This window comes from Bombyx mandarina, chromosome 10, assembly GCF_030267445.1.
Source record: "Bombyx mandarina strain Sakado chromosome 10, ASM3026744v2".
In the NCBI taxonomy this organism is placed as follows: domain Eukaryota; kingdom Metazoa; phylum Arthropoda; class Insecta; order Lepidoptera; family Bombycidae; genus Bombyx; species Bombyx mandarina.
Genome location: NC_143217.1, coordinates 13,314,135 through 13,339,353, shown reverse-complemented (window position 1 = coordinate 13,339,353; position 25,219 = coordinate 13,314,135). Strand labels below are relative to the sequence as shown.

General features: G+C 41.0%; 2 protein-coding genes and 1 non-coding gene across 9 annotated transcripts; 2 read left to right on the top strand and 1 right to left on the bottom strand.

The window, feature by feature from the left end:
- The first annotated feature begins 472 nt into the window (after positions 1-472).
- Positions 473-6,648, top strand: LOC114250992 (beta-keto L-gulonate decarboxylase). Of its 6 annotated transcripts, none has more exons than XM_089730659.1 (10): positions 473-653; positions 1,750-1,833; positions 2,354-2,433; positions 2,841-2,939; positions 4,017-4,192; positions 4,500-4,679; positions 5,233-5,329; positions 5,813-5,979; positions 6,197-6,400; positions 6,566-6,648. In XM_089730659.1, the coding sequence occupies exons 2-9, from the start codon at positions 1,757-1,759 to the stop codon at positions 6,380-6,382; spliced, it is 1,062 nt and encodes a 353-aa protein (XP_089586785.1). In that variant the 5' UTR covers positions 473-653; positions 1,750-1,756; the 3' UTR covers positions 6,383-6,400; positions 6,566-6,648. The 6 variants fall into 6 exon arrangements, with proteins under 6 accessions (XP_089586785.1, XP_089586783.1, XP_089586784.1 ...); XM_089730657.1 differs by having other exon boundaries at positions 1,689-1,833; XM_089730658.1 differs by having other exon boundaries at positions 473-655; positions 1,660-1,833.
- LOC114250991 (E3 ubiquitin-protein ligase RNF34) lies at positions 6,645-13,855 on the bottom strand. 2 transcript variants are annotated; one of them, XM_028185127.2, is made up of 7 exons: positions 13,002-13,855; positions 11,576-11,767; positions 10,660-10,728; positions 10,312-10,368; positions 9,917-10,087; positions 9,108-9,347; positions 6,645-8,875 (listed from the first exon to the last, which is right to left on the bottom strand). In XM_028185127.2, the coding sequence occupies exons 1-7, from the start codon at positions 13,234-13,236 to the stop codon at positions 8,508-8,510; spliced, it is 1,332 nt and encodes a 443-aa protein (XP_028040928.2). In that variant the 5' UTR covers positions 13,237-13,855; the 3' UTR covers positions 6,645-8,507. The 2 variants fall into 2 exon arrangements, with proteins under 2 accessions (XP_028040928.2, XP_028040931.2); XM_028185130.2 differs by lacking the exon at positions 10,312-10,368.
- A 7,701-nt stretch (positions 13,856-21,556) lies between these two features.
- On the top strand, positions 21,557-21,638 carry TRNAS-UGA (transfer RNA serine (anticodon UGA)). Its single transcript has one exon. It is a non-coding gene; the product is annotated as a tRNA-Ser (tRNA).
- Positions 21,639-25,219: the final 3,581 nt, after the last annotated feature.

Here is a 25,219-nt window from a genome sequence, read left to right as displayed (position 1 = left end):
CGATAATTATATAATATGCTGGGATATATTGAACCACAGATTTAATAATGAAAGACTGATATTCAGCGCTCACGTCGACATTCTAATGAGCATACCAACAGGACAACAACCATCGATTAACCATATTAAACGCATACATGACACAACATTAGAAAGCCTCAACGCTATAAAAAATCTAGGTGTAAACGTGGAGTCTTGGAGCCCTTTGATTGTACATCTTTTAGCACAAAAACTAGATACCGAGACGTGCAGAGCCAGCGCGCTCATCATATTGCATACCGATGTATTTTACATCAAAGTCATTAATTTTCGAGTCAGTTCGTGTACCGCCATCAGCAAGGCGTCGCGTACTCGCATAATGTCATTTTTATCATATAAATAATCATATCAATAAACAGTATTGGAGATTGTTATCATTATCACAACAGAGGGTCGTGCGGACAAACCGTACAAACCTTGACCGCACAATCATTTCTTTCCAACAATATATTGATAAAGACTATCCTATATGTGAGTGCTACATAATATAGCATTCGCTTCTCCATCGCACCCGCAGCATCATTCGTACCGCAGTCGGTGGGACGCAGGTCAATGAGAGGTCACCAATACTTCAACAGTCGGACATTGTAAAGTTAAACAAACGCACGTACAAGGTAAAGTGTTTTGGATATTTGTTCTTCGGTGTTGTGTATATAATATTTTTAGGACAAACATTTTGATGAATTGAACACTTTTGTTCTTGAAACCGAGCACATATTTTTGAATAACTAATAATGAGTTGAATGAGTTGAATACGTTTTAATGATAACGAGTCACAAAAAATTTAAATGTCACGTAAATATTTAGCACCTCCATTAAACCTAACAACGAAACATGTCCTGATGTACCTATAATGTAGTTAGAACTTTACGCTTTATCGATATTCTACAATAAACACATCGACTAGCGATTGTAGCGTTTCTGAGAATTTAGTTGTAAACAAGTACATAATTTTCTTTACATTTTCTGAAGACACGATAAGTGATCTCGGAACTTCATGATACGTTACCGGCGTTTGTAGAATTCACAGTTAAAATCTTCACCATCATCATCTCGTTAGATTTGAGATACGCAGTAGTTTTTTATTATTTTTTATTGAATAGATGGATGGACGAGCTCACAGCACACCTGGTGTTAAGTGGTTGCTGGAGCCCATACACATCTATAGCTTAAATGCGCCAACCACCTTGAGATATAAGTTCTACGGTCTCAAGTATAGTTACAACGGCTGCCCCACCCTTCAAACCGAAACGCATTACTGCTTCACGGCAGAAATAGGCGGAGTGGTGGTACCTACCCGTGCGGACTCACAAGAGGCTCTACCACCAGTAATTACGCAAATTATAATTTTTACGGGTTTGATTTTATTACACGATGTTATTCATTCACCGTGGAAGTCAATCGTGAACATTTGTTGAGTACGTAGGTATTTCATTAGAAAAATTGGTACCCGCCTGGGATTCAAACACCGGTGCATCGCTCAACACGAATGCACCGGACGTCTTATCCTTTAGGCTACGACGACTTCAATACGTTGTACGATGATTTCTGCCCTTGGTATTTCTCTGAGTGTTTGTGACCGACGGGCACTACACCACTCAAAATATGGGTCAAATGGGTCTCTATAGCTTACTTTGCGTTCGAGATAGGCAGGTTGTGTTAACACAAACTTTTCTTATAAATACCGCAATATTACATAATAAAAACAAGTGACAAAATGTCACTTAGTTTATTGTTAGTGTTTGGTTACGCGGCGTCGGTACAGATGGCGACTTTGGTGACCTCGACTGCAAGGTGAGTTCAACGCTTCATTATACCCGTTTTCTTTTAGTTTACATTTTACAATCGTAATAGACTGCACGTTGTGATAATAAATACTTAATATTGTTATTTTTCAAAATTTTAGTGAGTAATTTTTGGAGTTGTACGTTTTAAGATATATTTTTTTGTTAAATATGTTTGTAATAAATATGATTATTCGTTTGTTTTATTGAATCTGACTCATGTGATGATTATTACCAATTTAATGTAAACAATATTAAATAAGAAGACGAAAATAGCACTAAGTTTCATGTTTTGCAATGCCGGTTACGATTATTACAGACTTTAATTTGATTGAATTTTTCAATTTAATATAGGTACACATTAATATCGAGGTATGGCGCCAAAAACATACACATTTACATATTTGTGAAATAAATTTTGTAATAATATTGTATATGCTTCTCGGTTTTTGATATACCTAAACTTTTATGTAGCGCAGTTTTATTTTGAATAATCTTATACTTATTTTGTTTTAATTATACTTTTGTAGAATGACGACAATAGATTACACTAAAGTAACAATCAAGGAGAAGGAACTATATACTCCTCCGTTGGACGAAGTAGCTAGTGGTGAGTTTCATTGTTGAAAATGTATGTTTAAGTAGGCATAGAAAAATATAGCCTAACTTTTATTTTTATAGGTTACCGTCATAAACATTAACCTAACCAGGGACTATCTACTGATGCTTATATTTAAATTATGATTTAAAAAAAAAGTATATTTTCTCATAGAATTTTACATGGTTTTAGTGTCTTAAACACAGACGGATTATCGGTTATTGATGGTAAGCAGTGTTAACAACTTTTAACAATAATACTTTTAACTAAGCAACAAGGGCTGTAATGTTCCAGAGCTCAGAAACTATCATCTTACAAAGATTATGCATTAAGTGACAGAATTGGACCATCAACGCTTGGTGTCAAGCGTACGTGTATGTCGTAGGTACCAGTAATAGCGACTTCATTGTTATTTGCAGTATTGTCAAATGGTTTAACAACGAACTTCAAGTTTGTGGAAGTGTCAGTGGCCGACAGTCCAGACCTCACGGAACCTCCTTACTATCTCAAATCACCAGGTTAGTAGTCTACATTCTGGGCCCTAGCTCTGCTGCGACATCCGATTTCTAGAACTATTCTCGTTCAATCTTTAACTTTGTAAAGAAGAAAAAAACAAATTTAAATTTATTTTAGTTAAGGAACTTTAGATAAGAAAACCGAAGCTATAAATTATTTGTTTTAAGCAATGATATTTTATATGTAAAAAGAAGCAGATATGTTTCAAGCGCACGTCAATGTATGTAGATATATATGGCGCGATCAGATTTGAAGAGTCAGTTACTATGAAGATAACATATCTGTTGTATAAAAAATCATTGGTTTTAAGAAAATATACCTATTACACAATGAAGCTATCTTTATCTACTGTCGTAAAAATACGAGGACGTGTCATCACAATCTCAACAAGAATAAAAATATCACATGTTTTATATTATGTAATTTAAGCTTCACCTTTACGGACACACAATTTTCTCGTCGAACTCGTCGATTAGCGAATTAGCGAAATAGTTCGACGAACGAATTATCCCATATACACAGTTCACTGAGATTCTCGCCGGATGGGTCTCTCAGTGGGTTGCGATTCCGATCCGGTGGTAGGTTCTGCGAAGCACTACTCTTGATGGAGCTAGTGTCAGCAAATTCTCTCAGGTTGAGTCTATGAGCTCACATACCAGTCTGTGCGTAGCTGGAATAGCCTCTTAGGATCGCTATTTTACCTATTTAATGAAAACTTGAAGTCTCATGATTCAGGGTGAAACACGGTGTTCGCGTAATGTAGTGCCCGGGCTCTGGTTGTCGCCTAGCATCAGATGGGCCGTGAACTTATTTGCCCACTTATACATATCAATTGTACAACTATCTGGATATACATATATATATAAATAATTCTTCTTGTATTGGTTGTAAGGAAGATTGGATATTGGTATCAGAGGCCTTTCGAAGTCGAAAACTGTTCGAATGAAGAGGTACCTCTCTTTACAGTACAATTTTCCCGGCATCTGCGCACACAAACCATGCTGTACCAATAATTTATTTTCGCTTCTTTAGAATAATTACATGTCCTCGACTTTAAGCCTTCATTAATTGAACAACAGGATTGACTGGCGACGCCAAGCTGGTCGAGATCGGGGGCCCGCCGTACTTAGTGCCGCAGGTCAAACGCGACAAGATATACGACCTGGCCAAGCTGCTGGAACACTTGAACCGCGACCCCGCCTTCCTCGCCGGCGCTGGAGCCGGACCGTGGCCGTACCTGGGCGTGAACTGCGAGGTACCTACTGTGCTACTAAGCAGGAATGCCGTCTGTTGAAAGCCAGCTCCTAGTTCACACCACTGACTTCATGGTGTCGATTCAAATATATTTTGTACCGGTCTTATATGTCTCAGTTTATTTCAACATACCAATGTCACCACCAGAGAAGTACCAATGTCGAACCATTGAGAATTAATGACGCTATATACACTCGGCCGTGCGTGTGGAGGTAAACGTGATGAGAGGAATAGTTTCAAGTAAACCGTAAACTCCTGTATACGTCTGAAGATTTCAGAAATCTATTTAACATTACGACGTTTTTCAGGGTATAGTAAACCTTAGTGTCCGCAACGGTACTGTTGACCAAGGCACCAGAATAGTGTCGGTGCACCCAGTAGGAGCGCCCAAGGGCAGCAGCGGGTACCTCCAGCAACAGCTGCCCAACGACGAGACCAGGACTGCGTTGCTCGGAAACTACCTGCTGACGGAAGGGAAACCCGGAAAGGTACGAGGGCATCCGACGCGTTCAGGATGCTGTGAGCTTTGTTACAATTACGTCGTGGGGCGTGGGACGTGGTTAGTAATTGCGAACTGAACACTGGTATTAGATCTCGTAAGCATACTAAACTAAATTGTACGGGTTTCTGCTGACATTGTCTCGTCTGAATGTGAACATTATTAGCGATCACAATCATAGATCTAGCATATATGTAAAGAAAATCCTATTTATGTTATTTTTATGGAAAAACTTTGAAATTTTTTAGTTTAAAAAAAGAGATTTTTCTATAGATTGACTGAACTCTGTCATTGAGAAACAAAAAAACGAGTTCAGTTTTACTTAATTCAATAATACTGTATAAAACTATAATTTGTGGAAAATAAAGGTTTTAAATTTTGTTTTCTTAATATTGTACAGAAACCGCATAGATAGATGTCTTTGATATTATTGTTCAACCATTTGGAGAATCTTCCCATTATATACATACGTACAGCGTCAATTCACTGTTAATGTGTATGTTGTAATGTAATGTGTATTAATGAGCGATGTCAATGACCAGGTAATTAAAGTGGTCGCGAAGAACCGCACGGGCAAGTCCAACTTTATCACGTCCATCAGAGAGACATTGAAGACTCACTACGGAGACAAAGTCGTGGGTAAGTGTTAGTGTAGCCGGCGCGGGCTGCACGTCTGGACAGACATCCTTTATTATTTCATCGGGGTAAGACACTCTGCATGCACACAATTGAGACTCCGTCCCCAGTCAGCGGGCAGTGGGCTCCGCTGCCACGCACAAAATCTATTCCTTCCTGGAAATTACAAAAAAAGTGACATTACAACAAGGTGTTTTTTTTTTATTGCTTAGATGGATGGACGAGCTCACAACCCACCTGGTATTAAGTGGTTACTAGAGCCCACAGACATCTACAACGTAAATGCGCCACTCACCTTGAGATATAAGTTCTAAGGTCTCAGTATACAACGGCTACCCCACCCTTCAAACCGAAGCGCATTGCTATTTCACGGCAGAAATAGACAGGGTGGTGGTACCTACCCGTGCGGATTCACAAGAGGTCCTTTCACCAGTAAGAAAAAGATCTCTTGATGAGGTGCACTCCGTAGAGTGTGGTGGTGCGCAGGTCTGGGCGGCGCGTTCGTGCTGCGCGCGGGCCGCGGCTACTTCCATGTGATGCCGGACTTCTCCAGCGCGCCGCTGTGCTCCGACGCCGCCGTGGACTCCTGGCTGCACTACTTCGAGCTGGACGCGCCGCTCACTGTCGTCGGCACGCTCGTCACCGGAGACCTCGTGGGTTGCCTCACTTTAAACACTTCAATTTGTGCCATTAACGATCTTATTCAAATACAAATCTATTTTTGTTAACATCAAATTTGGTTGACTGACTGAAATATTGAAAATATACCTATGTAGCTTTGTTTGTTCGTCACGAACTAATGAGTAGAGGCCGGTGGCGTGGCTGGTTCCACGTTCGGTAACATAGTCAATGTGGTGTCGCACCGTGCAGGGGCTGGACCTCCGCGTGCAGCACTTCCACGGGTTCAGCGGCGGCGGCGAGGGCGCGGGGGCGGGCGGCCACTACCACTACGACACCACCCCGGAGGACGTGCACTATGAGGGTTACTTCACCGTCGCCTCCTCCCTCATAAGAGTCGACCCTCCCGTCGAGACCCACACCTTCGGACGGGACTAGTTCATCACAATATTGAAGGTAGGTTTGAATTCGATTCTCAGTCGGAGATATGTTTAGTGCTGGGTGTTTCGCTTCGCTAGTTCTCTACGTTCTCGTGTTGTGCATGTCCGTTGCAGCAACACGTGCTCGAGAAGACCCTGGCTTGGAACCGACAGATGACTGAGCCCCGCACTTGTTTTGCAGGTCCGACACCAGCGAGGGCGAGCAGGGGACCTTCGAGATGGCTCCTTAAATTATGTTATAATAAATAAAACAAGTTGAATGTTTTGAAATACTTTTATTTTCATATAAATCACATCCATTGCGCAAATAGAAACTTATAAACGTAACAAGTTACTTTATAAACGACATCGAGTCGACCGACATTACGTTTCTACGCCACGAAGGTTTATACGACTGTACCCTGATGGAAGCATTTTACATCAATACGCTTCATAAAATGTTCATAATTGATGAAGTGAATACGTTTGTTGCTACACGTGGGGGGGGGGGCACCACGCCCGCCAGCTCACATGTTAGTTTCCCCAACAACACCAAATATCAAAGTAAAAGATTGTAAACGTATTTTTTTAATTAAATTAATTACAATAAATGGTGGTTTATATTCATTTAAGAATACTAAAATGATAGCTTTTTAAAAATGAAATTCAAAATTTTTTTCGTGTCTAATTATAATATGACATTGTTTGGGGAGCAGTGAGCTCTTTACTCGGTGTGAGGTAGCTCGCGATAGATATGAGCTGCATTAGCACGCCGGGCCCCCGGACCCCCTAGTCCTGGACTAGTGTTGGGTCGCGATGAGCGGGCGCTGCAGAGCGACCCAGGCGGCGGAGTCCCAGGCGTGTCAAGTGGAGTCATTCCCATCCAGTCTTGGTGTCTCCATACGCAGGGCCGGTCACCGTTTTCATTGCACGCGACCCAGTTTGTCGCTTACTCATAAACGGCCCATTGAGTTGCGATTTCGATTCGGTGGTAGATTCAGTGACGCGCTGCTGTTGTTGGTGCAGACATTAGCAATTCTTTTTGGTTGAGCCCCGTGAGCTCGGCCGCCGCCCGAGGCCACGCCAGAACAGCCCCTCGAGGCTGCTGGCAGAGGTAAGAAAAAGGACGCACATGAGACACTACGTTTTGCAACTCTCTGAGGTACATACCATACATAGTACTTTTGAACAAACCTTGAATGATAAAGTTGTTCAAATGTTTTGAACGTCCCATTAATAATGTTCACGCAATGCTAGGAGTGGCCTATGTCTTAGAAATAGAAAAATTTGTAGCATTTAAATTATTAGCACTGACTCAGAAGGACAATTGGAATATACGCTAGAATGGTTTGCCAAGAAAACTTCAAACAAATAATTTGATCCTACATTCCTTCACGCTAATTCAAGTCCCTGGCGACTAAACTAAACGAGAGACGAGCCGGATCCGCCCGTGTCGGCCCGTGACCGCTCGTGTCGGTCCGTGACCGCTAGTGTCGGCCCGTGACCGCTAGTGTCGGCCCGTGACCGCTCGTGTCGGCCCGTGACCGCTCGTATCGGCCCGTGACCGCTCGTGTCGGCCCGTGACCGCTAGTGTCGGCCCGTGACCGCTAGTGTCGGCCCGTGACCGCTCGTGTCGGTCCGTGACCGCTAGTGTCGGCTCGTGACCGCTCGTGTCGGCCCGTGACCGCTCGTGTCGACCCGTGACCGCTCGTGTCCGCTGTGACCTCGAATAGCCCGCGGCTGATACCCGCAAATGTCACTGTATTGGTTTGCCCGTCATCTTGTTCATAAGATTTATTCCTTATTGTTATTCAAAAAGTAGACGTGCCGTGCACCTAACCGCGCCATTCCATAAATATTGATTTGTTCATAGCATTGCTATAATACAGACATTCCCATGGCTCGCCGAGGCGCCTGCTGCAGACCAGGACACCGGGCCGGGACCGCGACGATTTCCTCAGAATCTATGTGCAATTTCGCGTCATACATTTTACGACTTTTAACAGGAGCTATTTCTCATATTGTTCATAACTTATTTGATACATTTTCTTTTTCAATAAACCTATGGGGAATTTTAAATACCTTTTAGGACTAATAATATGATCTAGGGTGGTGGACGTTTAGCGAACGCCGGGTCCGGGGCTCTAGGAGCGGAAGAAGCGGACGGCCCTGACGACAAACCGGCGGCAGATGGGGCACTCCGCGAGCCTACTGGAGCACTGGGTGCACGTGGCGATGTGTCCGCACTCCAGCAGCACGCACTCCAGGCGCGCCGCCATGCAGATCTTGCAGGCGTCCTCCAGCGGCAGCAGCTCGGGGTCGGCGGCGTGCGCGCGCTGGTCCCGCCACAGCGTGCGCGCCCGCTCCAGCAGGTCCGCGCGCTCGATGGCGCCGCGGTACTCCACGCGGTGCCGCAGCAGCAGCCGCTTCAGCTGCCGGACGCTGAGCGCCTCCAGCGCAGCCTCCGAGCCCAGCGCCTCCAGCGCCACGTCCGCCGCGGACTCTGCCGCGCCTTAAAGCCAATGCTAGATGTTGAGTTGCAGTAGCGCGTTAAGTTTGACTAACTCAGTTCGTCACGACTCAATTAAAGCGATAGATATATTAAATTACTAAACATATCTGATTCTAATTCCGCTAGGTCTGGCGGAGCGCCGGGAACTATTTTAATAAAAACCGTTGTTTTATGATGCGAGCTCACTAACACATGAATGAGAGAATTGCTAGAGGGTGGAGTGTGGTCTCACCGTGGTTGGTCGCGGGCAGCGGCTCGTCCTGCAGGCTGCCGGTGTCGGGGTGCGGGGCGGAGGGCCGCAGCTCCAGCTCGGAGGCGGCTCGGTTGTGGCTCCCGAGGCCGGGGCTCAGCGTGGCGGGCTCGGGGCTGGCCGCGGGCGGCTCGGCCTCTCGTTCTGGCTCGGTTTCTCTGCGCTCTTCTCTTTCTTCTCTGGGAGGAGAGTTATCTGTAGCGCTCAGTAGTATTTCTGAATCTATAAAATAAATATTTTCCTAAACTGTAGTTCGGCTACTATACCAGTGGCAGCCCCCATCGGCGGCAGGTCGCGGGCGGCCCCCGCAGGTGCGCAACGACGGCGTCTTTAGGCGCCATCTGGTCGGATGTGTTTCTCTTTATATATTTAAAGAGAACTGATTAAATACATATGCAGAATTTGCTTTTTTTTCAATTCTATTTTAAAATATTCAGGTACCGAGGGTATTATTTTTACTGAAATAAATTGAATGCTACTAATAAAAACTTCTTAACATATAAGTTAATAGTTAGTATAGTATTAGTTTCATATAAGAATAGTAAAATTTAGAGATTTTAATAGGAATAAATAAAATAAAATAAACATGTCATTTCTTATCGTCGTGTTTACAGTTTATATTTTCTTATATTATAGCGGTTAAATTTAATATTGTAATAAGTATTTTTGAGGAATTGACATTCTTGAAAAAGATTTATAATATACTTCTTAATTTTGTACATAAATTTCCATAGAAAGTATTTTTCAAGATAAGGTTCTATACCTTATCTTGAAAACCATCAGCAACTGACCGTTGGGCAAGGGGTCAGCAGGCCTGGTGATGAGCTCCCAGCCCTGGTCGTCGAGGTCCTCGATCTCGAAGCAGTCGGCCGTGTCGAGCGGCACGGAGGGGCTGCGGGACGGGGTGCGCTCCCCCTCTGGGGTCCACTGGGGGATCGGCACCCGGATGTCGGCTTCGCCACCTGCCCACACGCACGCACTCTTTCATTATTGTTATGTTGATGGAAACCTCAGGTTGTGAACAATAATGACACACACACACAAGTCGTTTATAATAATAAAAATGTGTTCTGATCTAAAATTGTAGCAAAATTTGAATTCGGTACTTTTTAAAAACTAATAGCATTTGGACAAACAACATTTATTTATCTTCATTCGCGTATTGAGCTGTATGAGGATACGTCACCCGGAGTAGTGGTGAAGCGCTCGGAGCGCGGGGCGGCGCCGCCGGGGTGCCGGCTCCCTGTGAGCATGTATAGTAGCTATCAGTAACGACTTACAAAAGTTTATTATTGTTTCAACAGTATGCTCCATGCTACTTGGAAGCTCATTTCCACAATATTTTGCACAAGACTTGGCAATGAATTCGATATTAAATGATTGAAATATTTTTAACAAAACTAAATTTTTAAAAAGTTCTTATTACATATTAATTAGGTTTTTTTTTGTATTATTATATTATTTCTGACGTTTCGATGCATTTATTTTCCTATCATTTATATTAAGTAACGAGAAATGTTTTGAAAAGGTTTACCTGATGTAGTGAGGCGGTCCGAGGTTGGCTGCCCAGGGACGTGCGAGTGACTATTGTTGTGACAGCTACCTGTTCAAACAAGTTTATTCTATAGCCAAGATTTCACCTGCCTTCAAAATTAACCCTTCCTGACTGAAGTACTTCCATTTTGAAATCTACTTTAAATATTTCTGTGGTAAAAAGCTTTCACAACCTGTCAGTGATAGGCTAATCAGAATCGCGTTTTGCAGACTAACCCAAATAGCAAACTGATGGGAAGATAAAAACTATGTCTGATGTTTGAAATAAACAACTATTGAAACAGCCTTAGTTTGGAATCAAAATTACAAACCGACTTTGAACTTTATTCATTCTTAATTATAGTTACACAAATATCATTTGATTCAATATTAGTCAATATTATTTCTTCTTAATGTCTAATGTGAGGTCAAAAGTTCATGTTTGTGTATCTATTAATAATTTTAAGCTATGACATAGTGATTAATGGTAGAGTTGGTGATCATGCCATTAGGTGAAATAAACAAAATACAATTACCTAAACTGAGGTTAGAGAAACTTTTATATGCGGTTGGCCTGGTTATTAAAAAACCAGGACAGGATCGTACCTGCTTTTCAAAAAAGCTTACTTGCTTATAGTACCAATAACTTAAATACTGAAACTGCTGTGTTCACTGACAGTGCATTTCCAGGTATCTTTCATTCTTCCATCTCGCTCTGGAATGAATGTCATTCTATGTTTTTTCCTAACCACTATGGCAGGTCCTTTCGCATATGAGGCTTAGGAAAGTATTCAGCAGTAGGCAGTCGCTTATCTGTATCCCTGGTATTGCTGTCGGACACGAGCAACAATTACCACACTTACTAACACCGTTGATTGTATGCCTACAAAAGCCATAAAAAAAATTTAAAAATTTACGTGTAGGAGGTGGTGGTGCTGGATATGGTTGTGAGGCAGGTCTCAGGTTGAACGTCGAGCTTATGAACTCATTGATGTTGACTGTTAATCCTTTAAGAGAACTGAATGGACTGTTCTCATTGCGAGAGCTCCGACGCCGGTATGCAGGACTATTTACATGTGTTACACACAGACCCACCAACTCTTCCTTTTCTGGAAAGTTATTATTAGAATTATTTGCTGATTCTTAAGTTTTTAGAAACAGTTATTAAATGTTAAAGGATTCCCTACCACTGGTTCTATAAATGTCAGAGTCTTGAGAAGTAATAAGACATACATTAATGTAACAAAACTGCATTAAAATTAGAATGAACAGACTGCAGACTGAACTATCGAATGTCCTAACTTGGTGAGGTTCTTGGTGAACAACTGTTCTAATTTAGAGGTCACCATAGGTAACAAACTTTACTATAATAATAATAATAATAATGTTTTTATTGCAAGTAACCACGACTCATATAAATTGTTAATATTAATAAGACTTAGACCTATGTTAGTAGTTATATTTACATCACAATGAATTACTGTCGTAGCATCCCATGGGAGATGGCACCACAGCGACCCATGTATACACAGTCCAGCCTGCTTGCAATCATGCTCAGGATACTGTTGGAGCTGGCCCTCACTCTGCTTACCATCTCTATGCACACCTCTTACGCATGGTAGCATAAAAACAATCTATGTGCGCGTCTATGCTTGGCATGCATAGTAAAATCAAAAAAAAGTTAGAAGTTATAAAAAGCTTGGAAAGCTGAGCAAAGAAGGAAATCATGATGACATGATGATAGATTTGATCATCATCAAAGACATATTACGGACAGACCACACTATAAGTTTTAGTCAATGAATGTTTTTTGGAAGTCTGTCATCCTATGCAATGGTTAACCAATTCCAAAATACAATTGAAGTGACCACATGCTGTGAAGTACACTAGGTCACTAGGCATTTTTTTTTTTCTTTTTTTCCTGCATATTCAGTGGTAGCTGAGCTCACGGGGCTCAACCTGAGAGAATGTGCTAATATTGACCCTAGCAAGAGCAGTACTTCCCAGAATCTACAACCAGATCAGAATGCCTTTGCTTCTTCCATATCTACTTTAATATAATGTTGATGTTCAAATCAGATAATCTACTGTTCTCTCTATTTGCTACTTTCTCTTTTACTATTCAATGTGTACTAATTATTGGATTTAACAATCTTCAAAGTGCAATCCATTTATTTTGTATTAACCAGTTATGAAATTAATTGTATTGAATTTGATAATAGAATTGAACCTAATTTTGATATGTCACAGTCTTTTGATAGCTTTTTTTGGGACTTGAACCTGTTTTGTACTGGTAAACATGAAAATAAATTTCGGAATGTTAGAAAAAATATTTAAGCGTACCGACACATCCTCTGGTGGATAAGTTTTGACGATGTAGGAAGCACTGAAGGTCGCGAACTTTGAGGTGAGCGATGTTTGCTCGGCATAGTGGACGGGTGGACAGCACCCGGCATGGTGCACACATGGAGCCTCCACCGCGACGGAGGCATCTGCTGCAGTAGTACCTCTCACATTCACCACAAACTCTTTTGTGTCTAAACACGCTGAACTGTACCGCACAGCTTTCGCACGGCATCTTGCATTCACGTCCACAAACAAACACTTATCATACCGATATCAAACGGTTTTACAGGCCTATATTTAAATATTAATTAGAACGTGACTTTTTATAGGACTAGAATTTAATCACGATCTTTGTTACCAACGTAGTTTCTATTAATTAAAATCGCAATTCAAAAGTCAACAAAAATATGTTATCTACACATAGATAGATGATATTATTTTTTTTTAGGTATTTTATGTCCTGGTAACTAGGACTTTAGGTCAAGTCTTAATTTATTTTTAATGATAACTTTTTTATATGAAATATGATATTATGAAACGAAATTAATTTGATTATTATGAAACATGGCATGAAATGAAATGAAAACGAAACGAAATGAAATGAGCTGATATGGGATGAAGTATAATTTCAGTAAAATGGTGGTCATTTACTGAAACTTTTCAATGGACTTTTTGCAAGATCCCGAGAAGTTATGTTCAGCAACTTTGTTTCATTTTCCCACATTTATGCACTTTCACAAATATTAAACGGTTAATAAACCACCGTTATTACACATTTAAACCTGAAGAAACATTAATTAGACAAAATAAAACAAAATCACACAACTTCACTCCTCGCGTTCCCGCCAAAAAGTCCGAGATAGATGATACATTAATTTTATGTCATAGATTATACACTTATTATGTTTTACGTTAAACGTAGCATTGCATAATCTGTGTTCCGGCATAGATGATATGTGGCTCTGTAAAGGACAAACCCGAAATCCATACAAACTTGGGCCTGGCGTTACAGTGCTAGAATTTGGGCATAAGTTACAATACCTAAGAAGGTTTCATGAGCCCAATTTTCAGGTCTCCCAGCAATGGCCAAATTGGTAAAATCAGACAATGTTTACATTTTAGGTTATGTTTATTGTTCGAGATATTTTAATAAAAACGATATTTTTGAGGCTGTTTCCTACTAAAGATGAGTAATTTTTCACGAAACCTGTTGCAGCAACAGGTTGCTTTAAAATAAAAATGGAACCTGTTACGAGAAATCGCGTGTTAGGTTGTTTACGAAAACGAACGAAAGCCAAAAATTAAAAACAAAGTAATGCGAAACGCGCTGCGCACGAAATGATTTTTTTAAGGGATTTTATGACCTGGTAACTAAGACCTTTGGGTCAGTCTTATTTTAATTTTAATGAAAACTTTTTTATATGAAAAACTATATTTATATGATAACTTTTTTATATAAAATATAAATCATTACGTGCTCCCATATTATGTCATCACCTTTCATTTAATTTTATTTCATGCCTTTTTTATTTTTATTTTTTATTGCTTAGATGGGTGGACGAGCTCACAGCCCACCTGATGTTAAGTGGTTACTGGAGCCCATAGTCATCTACGACGTAAATGCGCCAACCACCTTGAGATACAAGTTCTAAGGCCTCAGTATAGTTACAACGGCTGCCCCGCCCTTCAAACCGAAACGCATTACTGCTTTACGGCAAAAATAGGCGGGCGGAAAGCGCGGACTCACAAGAGATCCTACCACCAGTAAAATTATTAATGTAACTACACCATAGAAAAACTCAAAGTACCAAATCGACTTTTTCATGTTATATTTAAGATTGCCAGTTGAAAATATTTTGAATTGCCGCAGTTGCCAACATGATTTCGTGTCATAACTAAATGGCACACTTATTTATTTCTTTTAATGATTTTTGTTAGTAGATTTTGGTGCTTTACGTTACGTTATTCAATGAGATTAAGTTTATAGTCTGGCCAGCGAATCATGGCACAACTAAATAGCGGCAATCCAAAATATCTTCAGTTGGCAACATTAAAGATAACATAACACGATTTGATACATTTGTATTTTTCTAGGGCATAGTCACATTAATATAAAAATGCAAAACTATCCTTTCATGCTATATTTAATGTTGTCAGTTGTAGATATTTTGAATTGCCGCCATTGTAAGTAGTTGTGTCACGATTCGATGGCCATACTCTATTTACATTGATTAAAATACCTATAAAAACAGTAATTTATCCTAAAGCAAAAGAGTATTAATTATTTTTTACACTCGATTTCCACTAAATCGATCCTATTTTATGATGCTCTAATTCTAATCCGCACGTTTGTGGAGCTAGTTACGTATGTATATTGAAATAAGTGTTGCAGATGTTTACAAAGATTGTTTAAAACAAAAAATTGAATTCAACTTATTTTCTACACTTGGCCATTGTCAATGAAGCTAAGATTTCAATAGGTTAATCAAGCAAAATAGACGATTTTTTTGGTACATATCCCATTCGTGTAACGCTTAGGCCCAAAATGGGGTTTCTCCTTTGGCCCCCTTTTTTTGATTTTCGGTTTTTAATTTTTAATTATTTGTTCGTAGATATAAAATAATTAATAATTGGGAATTTAATTGTTTTTATGATCGAACAATCACCAATAGTCGCGAACAAACGATAATTGATCAAAACGAATTAATCTGAGCGATAAAAATAAAGATATCTAGTAAGAGGGGCCCACTTAACGGTGATCATTTGTTTAATTAATTATAAATAAATAAAAGACGAACAAACAATTTTTTAATTCGAACATTAACGAACAAACAACGAACAAATAATTAAAAATAAAAAAATCCGAAAACAAAAAAGGGGGGGGGGGGGCAAATTTACAGAGCCATGATATGTCCTTTAGAAGGAATCTTTCGAGAAGGCGGTACGACATGAGAACCTTCTTGTCGTGGCCGCTGGAAACTACATACCCGATTCTGTAGACCGAATGGTAAACAGTCGACGTCGCCCAAAGGACGTCATTACGGATCCTTCCGATCCATTAACCGTCACCGTTCTCATCGAACCCGTCGCTTGCGACGAAGGGCTCGACGAGCGAATTAACCCCTAGGCACAGCCCACTGAGTTTCTCGCCGGATCTTCTCAGTGGGTCGCGTTTACGATCTGGTGGTAGATTCTGCGAAGCACTGCTCTTGCTAGGGTCAGTGCTAGCAACTCTCCGGTTTGAGCCCCGTGAGCTCACCAACACACGTTAGGGTGAAGCTGAATAGCCTCTCAAGGCTATCAGCATAGATAGGAAAAAAAAAAAAAAAAGAAGGAATCTGGTTATTCTAGTAGATTTATATTGTGGGCTTTTAACCTATGCTACCAGATTTAGTTGATCTAGGGAGGTAGGCAGCATCGTTTAGTGCGGTAGCGCCATATAATTCCTTGGGCCCGCGGTCTCACAGTCGCGGACCAGTTCCACATACCCCGCTCAGCCCCAAGGCGCAGGAACCTCGTAGGAGGTTCGGCCCCCGGCTCTAAAAAAAAGGGAGGTAGGCAGCGGCTTGGCTCTGCCCCTGGCGACGATAACTATTCACCATTAGATGGGCTGTATGCCTACGAGGGCAACACAAAAATATCTAGGGACTAAATAAAATACTCTTTGGCTGATTTCGGCCACGGCGACCATTTCAACTCCGTTTCTAATTGTCATGGTATGCTCGTATGTGGCTACCGTAGCCCATTTTCGAAACGTTCACGCACAATGCGGGCAGGTGAGCCCACCATTTTAATAGTTGTAAGATATAGAACAAGGTGGGTGTTCTTTCAATTCATCGCATAGAGTATCTATTTAAGAGCAGGGTTTCTCGTCAAAGTTTCTAAATCTGGTTTTCACCGAAGACTTTCGTTCGGTCATTGTTTCTACTCAGAAAGTTCAATGTCAGACTTATTTATGTAGCGCTCAAGTTCAGAGAAACACATTCACTTTGCCGTACGTTGATGTGACATTCGCGATAAGTATCTACCAAAGAAGTTGCTGACGCTTGAGATAGGCCTCAATTTCCATGATATTGGCTCTTCGCAGTACTTTCGTATTCTGAATACGGTCAGACCAGCGGACATTGATCGTTTACGCAGAATTTTCTGGTGGCAACGTTCGTTTAGGGTGGTAGTATACTGTCTATGACTCTAAAGAGTGCAGCACTACCGCCCTGCAAAGTTCTATTTTATTAGCCAGCTTCAGGTCATGTGAGCTAAAAACCTTGCGATCCAGGCTGCCGAATACTGCAGCTGCGGCACTGATCTGGCTGTTATTTTTAACATCAAAATCGTACTTTGATGTTATAGTGCTCCCCAAATAAAGGAATGATTTGCTTATATATATCATTACCGAGTTGAGTGGTCAGTGTCATTTGGCGGTTGAAATCTAAGAATTTCACTTCCATCTTTCTGACACTAATCTTCATACCAAAGCTACGACAGGACTCGTGAAATGTGGTCATAAGTTTCTGCAAGCCTTATGTGGAATCACAGCTCCTTCTACCGCTGAGCGACGACAGCAGTGCCTCCCTGCATAGGGCTGCTTTTTCACATCGGTATTGCTGAATCGGCTCTGTCACCCTAATGCCGAATAGAAGTAATCACGATGTATAAACCTCCAGGGCCGGATACATATATAGGGGTCAGACAAAGCCCAACGAGCATCACGTCAAGCCTCTCTACCTTCTAGACTCAGTGGAACGGGGACCGTTGCGATTGGAGAAAGACTCAGACAGATGAAACATTTTAATGCTGAAAAAGTTACACGAGGTCAATACTTTTTCACACTTCTTTAATCGATATTATGATACCAATGGGAAGATATTGGGTGGTGCTATTCCGCCAACACCACATGGCGTAATAGATTTTTGTAAATAATAACTATACTTGAGACCTTAGAACTTATATCTCAAGATGGGTGGCGCATTTACGTTGTGGATGTCTATGAGCTCTAGTAACCACTTAACACCAGGTAGGCTGTGAGCTCGTCCACCCATCTAAGCAATAAAAAAATAAATAAACAAATTAATAAATTATGAATATAATAGTAAACATTTCACGATTACCCACACCCAATTATTTTGTAAATTACCGGCTTTACCACAGATTTTGAATAAGCAGGCCTACCTGTGATCGTGGTGCTAAGAAACTAAACCAAATATGGTACTTGTATAATAAGGTTCTGCTTTTCCTCTGGCGATCCTGACGTCTGTACGGACCGTCTTGAAGACGTGGTGCTTCAGGGGATGGAATTGCTTATTCCCTCCTCTGAGGTGCCCGTTGGGGGTCGCGGCAAACTCCGGTATAACAATGCCAGTAGGGATTCTGCACACTTTAAGCGGTCCGCATACGCGGCATGGGTCGACGCCAGGAGACGTCAGGACCCTAACGTCTCAGAGGAAAGGCGGAAATATAACGCCGCTTCCAGGTCCTACAAGAATGTTATTGCTAGGGCGAAGTCGGAGCACGTTGCTAGAATTGGCGAGCGACTAATGAGCTATCCCTTTGGGAGCCGTGCTTTTTGGTCGCTCGCCAAAGTTGCAGAAGGAAACTTTTGCAGGTCTAGTCTCCTACCACTACGCAAGTCCGTTGACAGTCTGGCCCATAGTGCGAAAGAGATGGCTAACCATCTGGTCAAACTCTTCGCCTTGAACTCGACTGTGGACAACGGCGGTGCCACACCACCGAACATCCCCCGGTGTGATAGTTCCCTGCCGGAGATCTGCTTCACACAGTGTGCAGTCAGGCGGGAACTCCTGGACGTCCATAAGTCGAGTAGGCCAGACGGCATCCCTGCAGTTGTTCTGAAAACGTGCGCCCCTCAGCTGACGCCTGCCTTAACGCGTTTGTATCGCCTCTCTTATTGCGCTAACAGGGTTCCGTCTTCATGGAAGACCGCCCACGTCCACCCTATACCCAAGAAGGGTGACCGGTCGGACCCATCGAGCTATCGGCCTATCGCGATAACTTCCTTGCTTTCCAAGGTGATCGAGCGAATAATAAATATACAACTCCTGAAATATCTTGAAGATCGCCAGCTGATCAGTGACCGACAGTAAGGTTTCCGTCACGGTCGCTCAGCTGGCGATCTTCTTGTATACCTTACTCACAAGTGGGCTAAAGCCTTGGAGAGGAAGGGCGAGGCTCTTGCTGTGAGCCTTGATGTCGCGAAGGCCTTCGACAAGGTCTGGCATAGGGCACTTCTGTCGAAGCTACCATCTTACGGAATCCCCGAGGGTCTCTGCAAGTGGATCGCTAACTTTTTGGATGGTCGGAGCATCACGGTCGTTGGAGACTGTGACTGCTCTGATTCCATGACCATAGGGTTAACGCTGGCGTTCCACAAGGTTCAGTGCTCTCCCCCACGCTTTTCATCCTGTATATCAATGACATGCTGTCTATTGATGGCATGCATTGCTATGCGGATGACAGCACGGGGGATGCGCGATATATCGGTCATCAGAGTCTCTCTCGGAGCGTGGTGCAAGAGAGACGATCAAAACTTGTGTCTGAAGTGGAGAACTCTCTGGGGCGAGTCTCCGAATGGGGAGAATTGAACTTGGTTTAATTCAACCCGTTAAAGACACAAGTTTGCGCATTCACTGCGAAGAAGGACCCCTTTGTCATGGCGCTGCAATTCCAAGGAGTATCCCTGCAACCTTCCGAGAGTATCGGGATACTTGGGGTCGACATTTCGAACGATGTCCAGTTTCGGAGTCATTTGGAAGGCAAAGCCAAGTTGGCGTCAAAAATGCTGGGAGTCCTCAACAAAACGAAGCGTTATTTCAGGCCTGGACAAAGACTTTTGCTTTATAAAGCACAAGTCCGGCCTCGCGTGGAGTACTGCTCCCATCTCTGGGCCGGGGCTCCCAAATACCAGCTTCTTCCATTTGATTCCATACAGAGGAGGGCCGTTCGGATTGTCAATAATTCCATTCTCACGGATCGTTTGGAACCTCTGGGTCTGCAGAGGAACTTCGGTTCCCTCTGTATTTTGTACCGTATGTTCCATGGGGAGTGCTCTGAGGAATTGTTCGAGATGATACCGGCATCTCGTTTTTACCATCGCACCGCCCGCCCCCGGTGTCGAGTTCATCCATACTACCTGAAGCCACTGCGGTCATCCACAGTGCGTTTCCAGAGGTCTTTTTTGCCACGTACCATCCGGCTATGGAATGAGCTCCCCTCCACGGTGCTTCCCGAGCGCTATGACATGTCCTTCTGCAAACGAGGCTTTTGGGAGTATTAAACATTGGCATTGCTGAAGTCCATGGGCGACGGTAACCACTCACCATCAGATGGGCCGTATGCTCTTCTGCTTATAAGGGCAATAAAAAAAAATTAAAAAAAAATTCAAGAATATGTATGTACCGTTACCGATTTATTCAGGTCAATGATCAAGTATTCGACATTGTGTACGGTGTAAAGACTAATTATTCATTTAAATTAATCAAAATCAGTATGTCTACTAATGGATTTAATGATCCCACTACGCATTATCTCCACTAGGGAATCTCCTTGTCGATTTATTGTTATTGTATCAAGAATCAAATGAAGAACTAAGCACTAATTGATTAATGTTTTAAATTTAAATTTAATAATGGCGAGAGATATAAAAATAATAAAACAGGCAGAAGGTGATTTTCCGTTTTAACCGCTACAATAACCACTCATCATCAGGTGGGCCATATTATACTCGCCTGCCTATAAGAGCAATAAAAAGAGAACATGAGTCGTCTATTATCAAAGGCGGCAATCTGTACATTTGGACAAAAAATTTTTATTGATATGTCAATACAGATTTATTTGGATATAATCGTCTCCTTCAAAGAATACGGTTCAAAACCTGCATTAAATAAAGGTTAATAGTTAACCTGTTATTTATCTAAGATGTCGTTCCGAAGAGTTTTGTGACTGCCAATGGAATACAAAGTCAATAATTCGTTTTTCTGATTTACCAATCATTGTCCAAAAGTCAGATTGCCGCCTTTGATAATAGACGACTCACATGTTCTATGGGTGGCGTCGCGTCGCGGGACACATTAACAAGATAAAAAAAATAATGTAGGCTAAAACACCGGAAAAAGTATTTTTAATGTATGTATGCCAGTGACTATAAACAACGTTCATAATTGTTATACGTATACACATATGGATATTATTATTTGTTTTGTGTGAAACAATAGGCAACGAGTAAATAGCCTGTTATCAAAAACAGTAGTTCGCCTTTCTGCTGCGGATAATTAAAGCTATTATTGTTCGTTGCGCTTGCGCAAATAGGCAAATAATACTTACGCTCTAAGACGTCACGTATTGTGTTTGTGCACTCATTAATGCGAATTGACAAATAAATTTATTGTTGTCTGTAATGTTTTGTACTATTTTAACAACGGTGACAACCACCGGATTGGTAGTCTTTGAATAAATAATAATTACTAAATTTTAAAAATTAAACAGCTACAGATATTTTGTGAAATTATAGATGTATAATTTCATTGCGCAAAACAACAGCTGAGGTGTCCGAGTGGTTAAGGAGTTGGACTTGAAATCCAATGGGTTATACCCGCGCAGGTTCGAATCCTGTCCTCAGCGACTTTTTGTTCATGTTACGGTAATGAAATGACGTGTTCAAGTGTTATGAAGTAAAGCGCCTCTGTACATACGGTGCATGTTTTTAAACGGAGTTTTGTTTTTATACATTTGTAAGGATTGAAAGAATCAATTTTAAATACAAAAAATCAAGTCCCTGTGCAAAGTCAAGTAAAGACTAACTACTTGGTCCATGTTTTGAATTCGTCCCCTTTTCCTAGCACCTTAAGGTATAATTTTTTTAGAAGGTTCCTTTGTACGCCTTTTCAGAACCTTTTTTATATTTTATTATTGCTTAGATAGATGGGTGAACGAGCTCACGGTCCACCTGGTGTTAAGTGGTTACCGGGGCTCTTAGACATCTACAACGTAAAAGCTGCCACCCATCTGAATGTCTCAGTTTTTATAGTACAATGACTGCCCCACCCTTCAAACCGAAACGCATTACTGTTTCACGGCAGAAATAGGCGGAGTGGTGATATCTACTCATGCAGACTCACAAGACGTCCTGCCACTAGTAATTGCGCAAATGATAATTTTGCGGGTTTGATTATTATTACACGATGTTATTCCTTCATCGTGGAAGTCAATCATGAACAATTGTTAAGTACGTATTTCATTAGATAAATTAGTACTCGCCTGCGGGATTCGAACACCGGTGAATCGCTTCATACAATTACACAGGACGTCTTATCTTTTAGGCCACGTCGACTTCAAAAACGTGCAAATGTCTTGTCAGTAGAGATAATAATTTCTAATTCCCTCCGATTAGAGACTGTAATTACGTGAGGTTTTTGGAAAATAGGTTAAGTACTTAAGGTTGTTTTCCGTGTTACGAAGAGAATAGGAGTATATGAGGTGTCGTTCCATTGAATATTCTGGAACAATCGAGACATATCTGAGAGCAGATATTCATTCTAGCCATTTGTGCTGGAAGGCAGTCTCCTGCGAACTGGTTTAAAGATTTGAAAGCCACTATTACAATACCATAGAAACTTGGAACTCTGGATTTTAGGTGGGCAGCGAGCGCCTTTCGCGTTATAGCGTTTATGGACTCCCATGACTAGTGGCCGTGACCACCGTGACCTCCGTGAAAGAAATAAAAACGAGCTATTTATAAAATAGATTATGTTTGACAAGGGGGCGATTTTGTTGGATTTATTTACTAGGCTGCCGATCGATCTCATGCCCCACTTGGTGTTAAGAGGTCATCGGACCCTGCAGATGGCGTGACGTGAATACCTCCCCGTAATTGTGTTGTGCCACTGCTGTCTCAAAACTTCATACTGGCTTCCTGGCTGAGCCCTTTTTCGCCCACCTGTCTTGGTGAAACTAGAAAGGTCTTCGCGGTACCACTGATCCTTGCGTCCTAAAAAAAGCTTCAAACTGGGATATACACCGCAAAAATAGGCAGGATGGTGTTATCTACCTGTGGTAAGCGTTAATATGACTCACTTCTTGTGTTCTTACCAAGAGATCTACACAATCTCATGTTTTGTAGACATCTGCACCCTCGCACAGATTTGTCACGTTAGCACTGGCGGCAAGTAGCAGCTATTCAATACGAATTACATAATAATAATGAAAATTTAATTAAATATAATAAAACTAATTCAATGCTGGAAATTCTTCAGTCTGATACTCTTGAACGAGTTTGAGATTTGACCTTTTAAATATTTTGCTATGAAATATTGTCAGGAGATTGCTCTACGCGCGATGCATTTCTTTTCCTACCTATTCTATTAGCCTCGAGGGGTCATACTAGATTCACAGAACTAGTAAGTGAGTTCACAGGGCTCTAATCTGACGACGGAGCTAACACTAGCCTTATAAATATTTAGAATAAAGTATAATTAAACGTTAAAAAATTTCCCTAATCTTCGTGTTTTAAATTTTTTTTATATATAAATGAATACTTGGCTAAAGTAAGTACCTTGAATTTGTTTATTTGAAAACGTCAGATAAACACACCCAATTGATTTTAACAAAATTATTAGCAATAATTTAGTTGAACAATGAAAACAGATGCTTTGCTTGTTTATACCTCTACATAATATCATTAGGTATCTAACTATACAGTGGTATTTGCGATATTACTTACAATCAATTATTATTTGAAATAAATAAAGCAAAAATATATAATATAATTTAATTACAACATAATCTTTATATACATATATGTATATAGTACTTCTACACAGATAGTAATGATGATGATGTTGCCCAAAACGATCTTTTACCGAAAATCACTGAGCGAGACAAAAATCCTCAATGAAAATGAACCTAGGTCGGTCGTCGTGTGCTGTAATTCATGATACGCATTTCATTTTAATCCGATACATATTTAGCGTTATATGTGTTATGTAATATTTATCTAACATTAAGGATCGTTTTACAAATACAAAAGTTAAAATAAAAACAGAAAATAATATAAAAACTTTCTAATCCTATACAGTAATGTGACAAGGATATTGTAAACGTAACACAATCGACTTTTATTCGAGTTCATAGTGACATGCAGAATATTTTTTGTTTTCTATATTAATCTAAGACTATCTGTTGCACTTGACTTCGTTAACGTACTTAAGAATTTTCTTCACTAGTGCTGTTAAATTATACAACTACTTTGATGTCTGACGTGTGCACTGAAGCACGGTATGAGATGGCACGGAGGATAGTTAAGAGAACATTCGTATTGTTGGCAGCCAGATAAAGGTGATGTTTGTGAAGCAATTCCCCCATGTCCTCAGGCAGACTTGCGCCGCGTCGTCATGACTCCCGCCGGAGCCGGATCGATACTCCGCTACCCTCCTTCAATACGACTTGAGTGATTACTCCTATATACTATTTTGTAGTGAAAGATCTTGAATCATCCCGCTCTATTTAATGTACTTTTTAGTGGTCATTGCACAGATGGGCGAACGTCTCATTCTGTGTGAAGCGAATACCAAAGTCCATGGACACCATAATGTGAATACCGTCTACTATTCAAATCTGTGCTTCACTTAGCATGTCATTGTGTCTGAGATTGACTATACGGAAGAATTAGATTGTGTAGTTTTTTTTTGATTCAATTAAACTGTAAAAGTTTCACAGATTACAATTAGTTTAATATAATTGTTGTAATTCATTGGAGGAGGCCTATACCCGCGATGTGGCCTCAAAGAAGAAAATAAATCTAAAACGTGAAACATTCATGTCGATACATTGTCATCATTTCTACTAGGTACCTACTACTATTTAGTGTTTGAAATATTAGCTCTTTAACTACGAAATGGCCGTTTAGTAAACAGAAAGTGTAAGCCTTTCTTATATTATTTTGAATTTCTATTGTTCATAATACGCACCCATGGCTTTTACTTTATTTTTTTTTATTTTGTAGTTGGGTGGACGAGCTCACAGCCCACCTGGTGTTAAGTGGTTACTGGAGCCCATAGACATCTACAACGTAAACGCCGCCGCCCACCTTGAGATATAAGTTCTAAGGTCTCAGTATAGTTACAACGGCTGCCCCACCCTTCAAAGCGAAACGCATTACTGCTTCACGGCAAAAATAGGCAGGGTGGTACTACCTACCCGTGCGG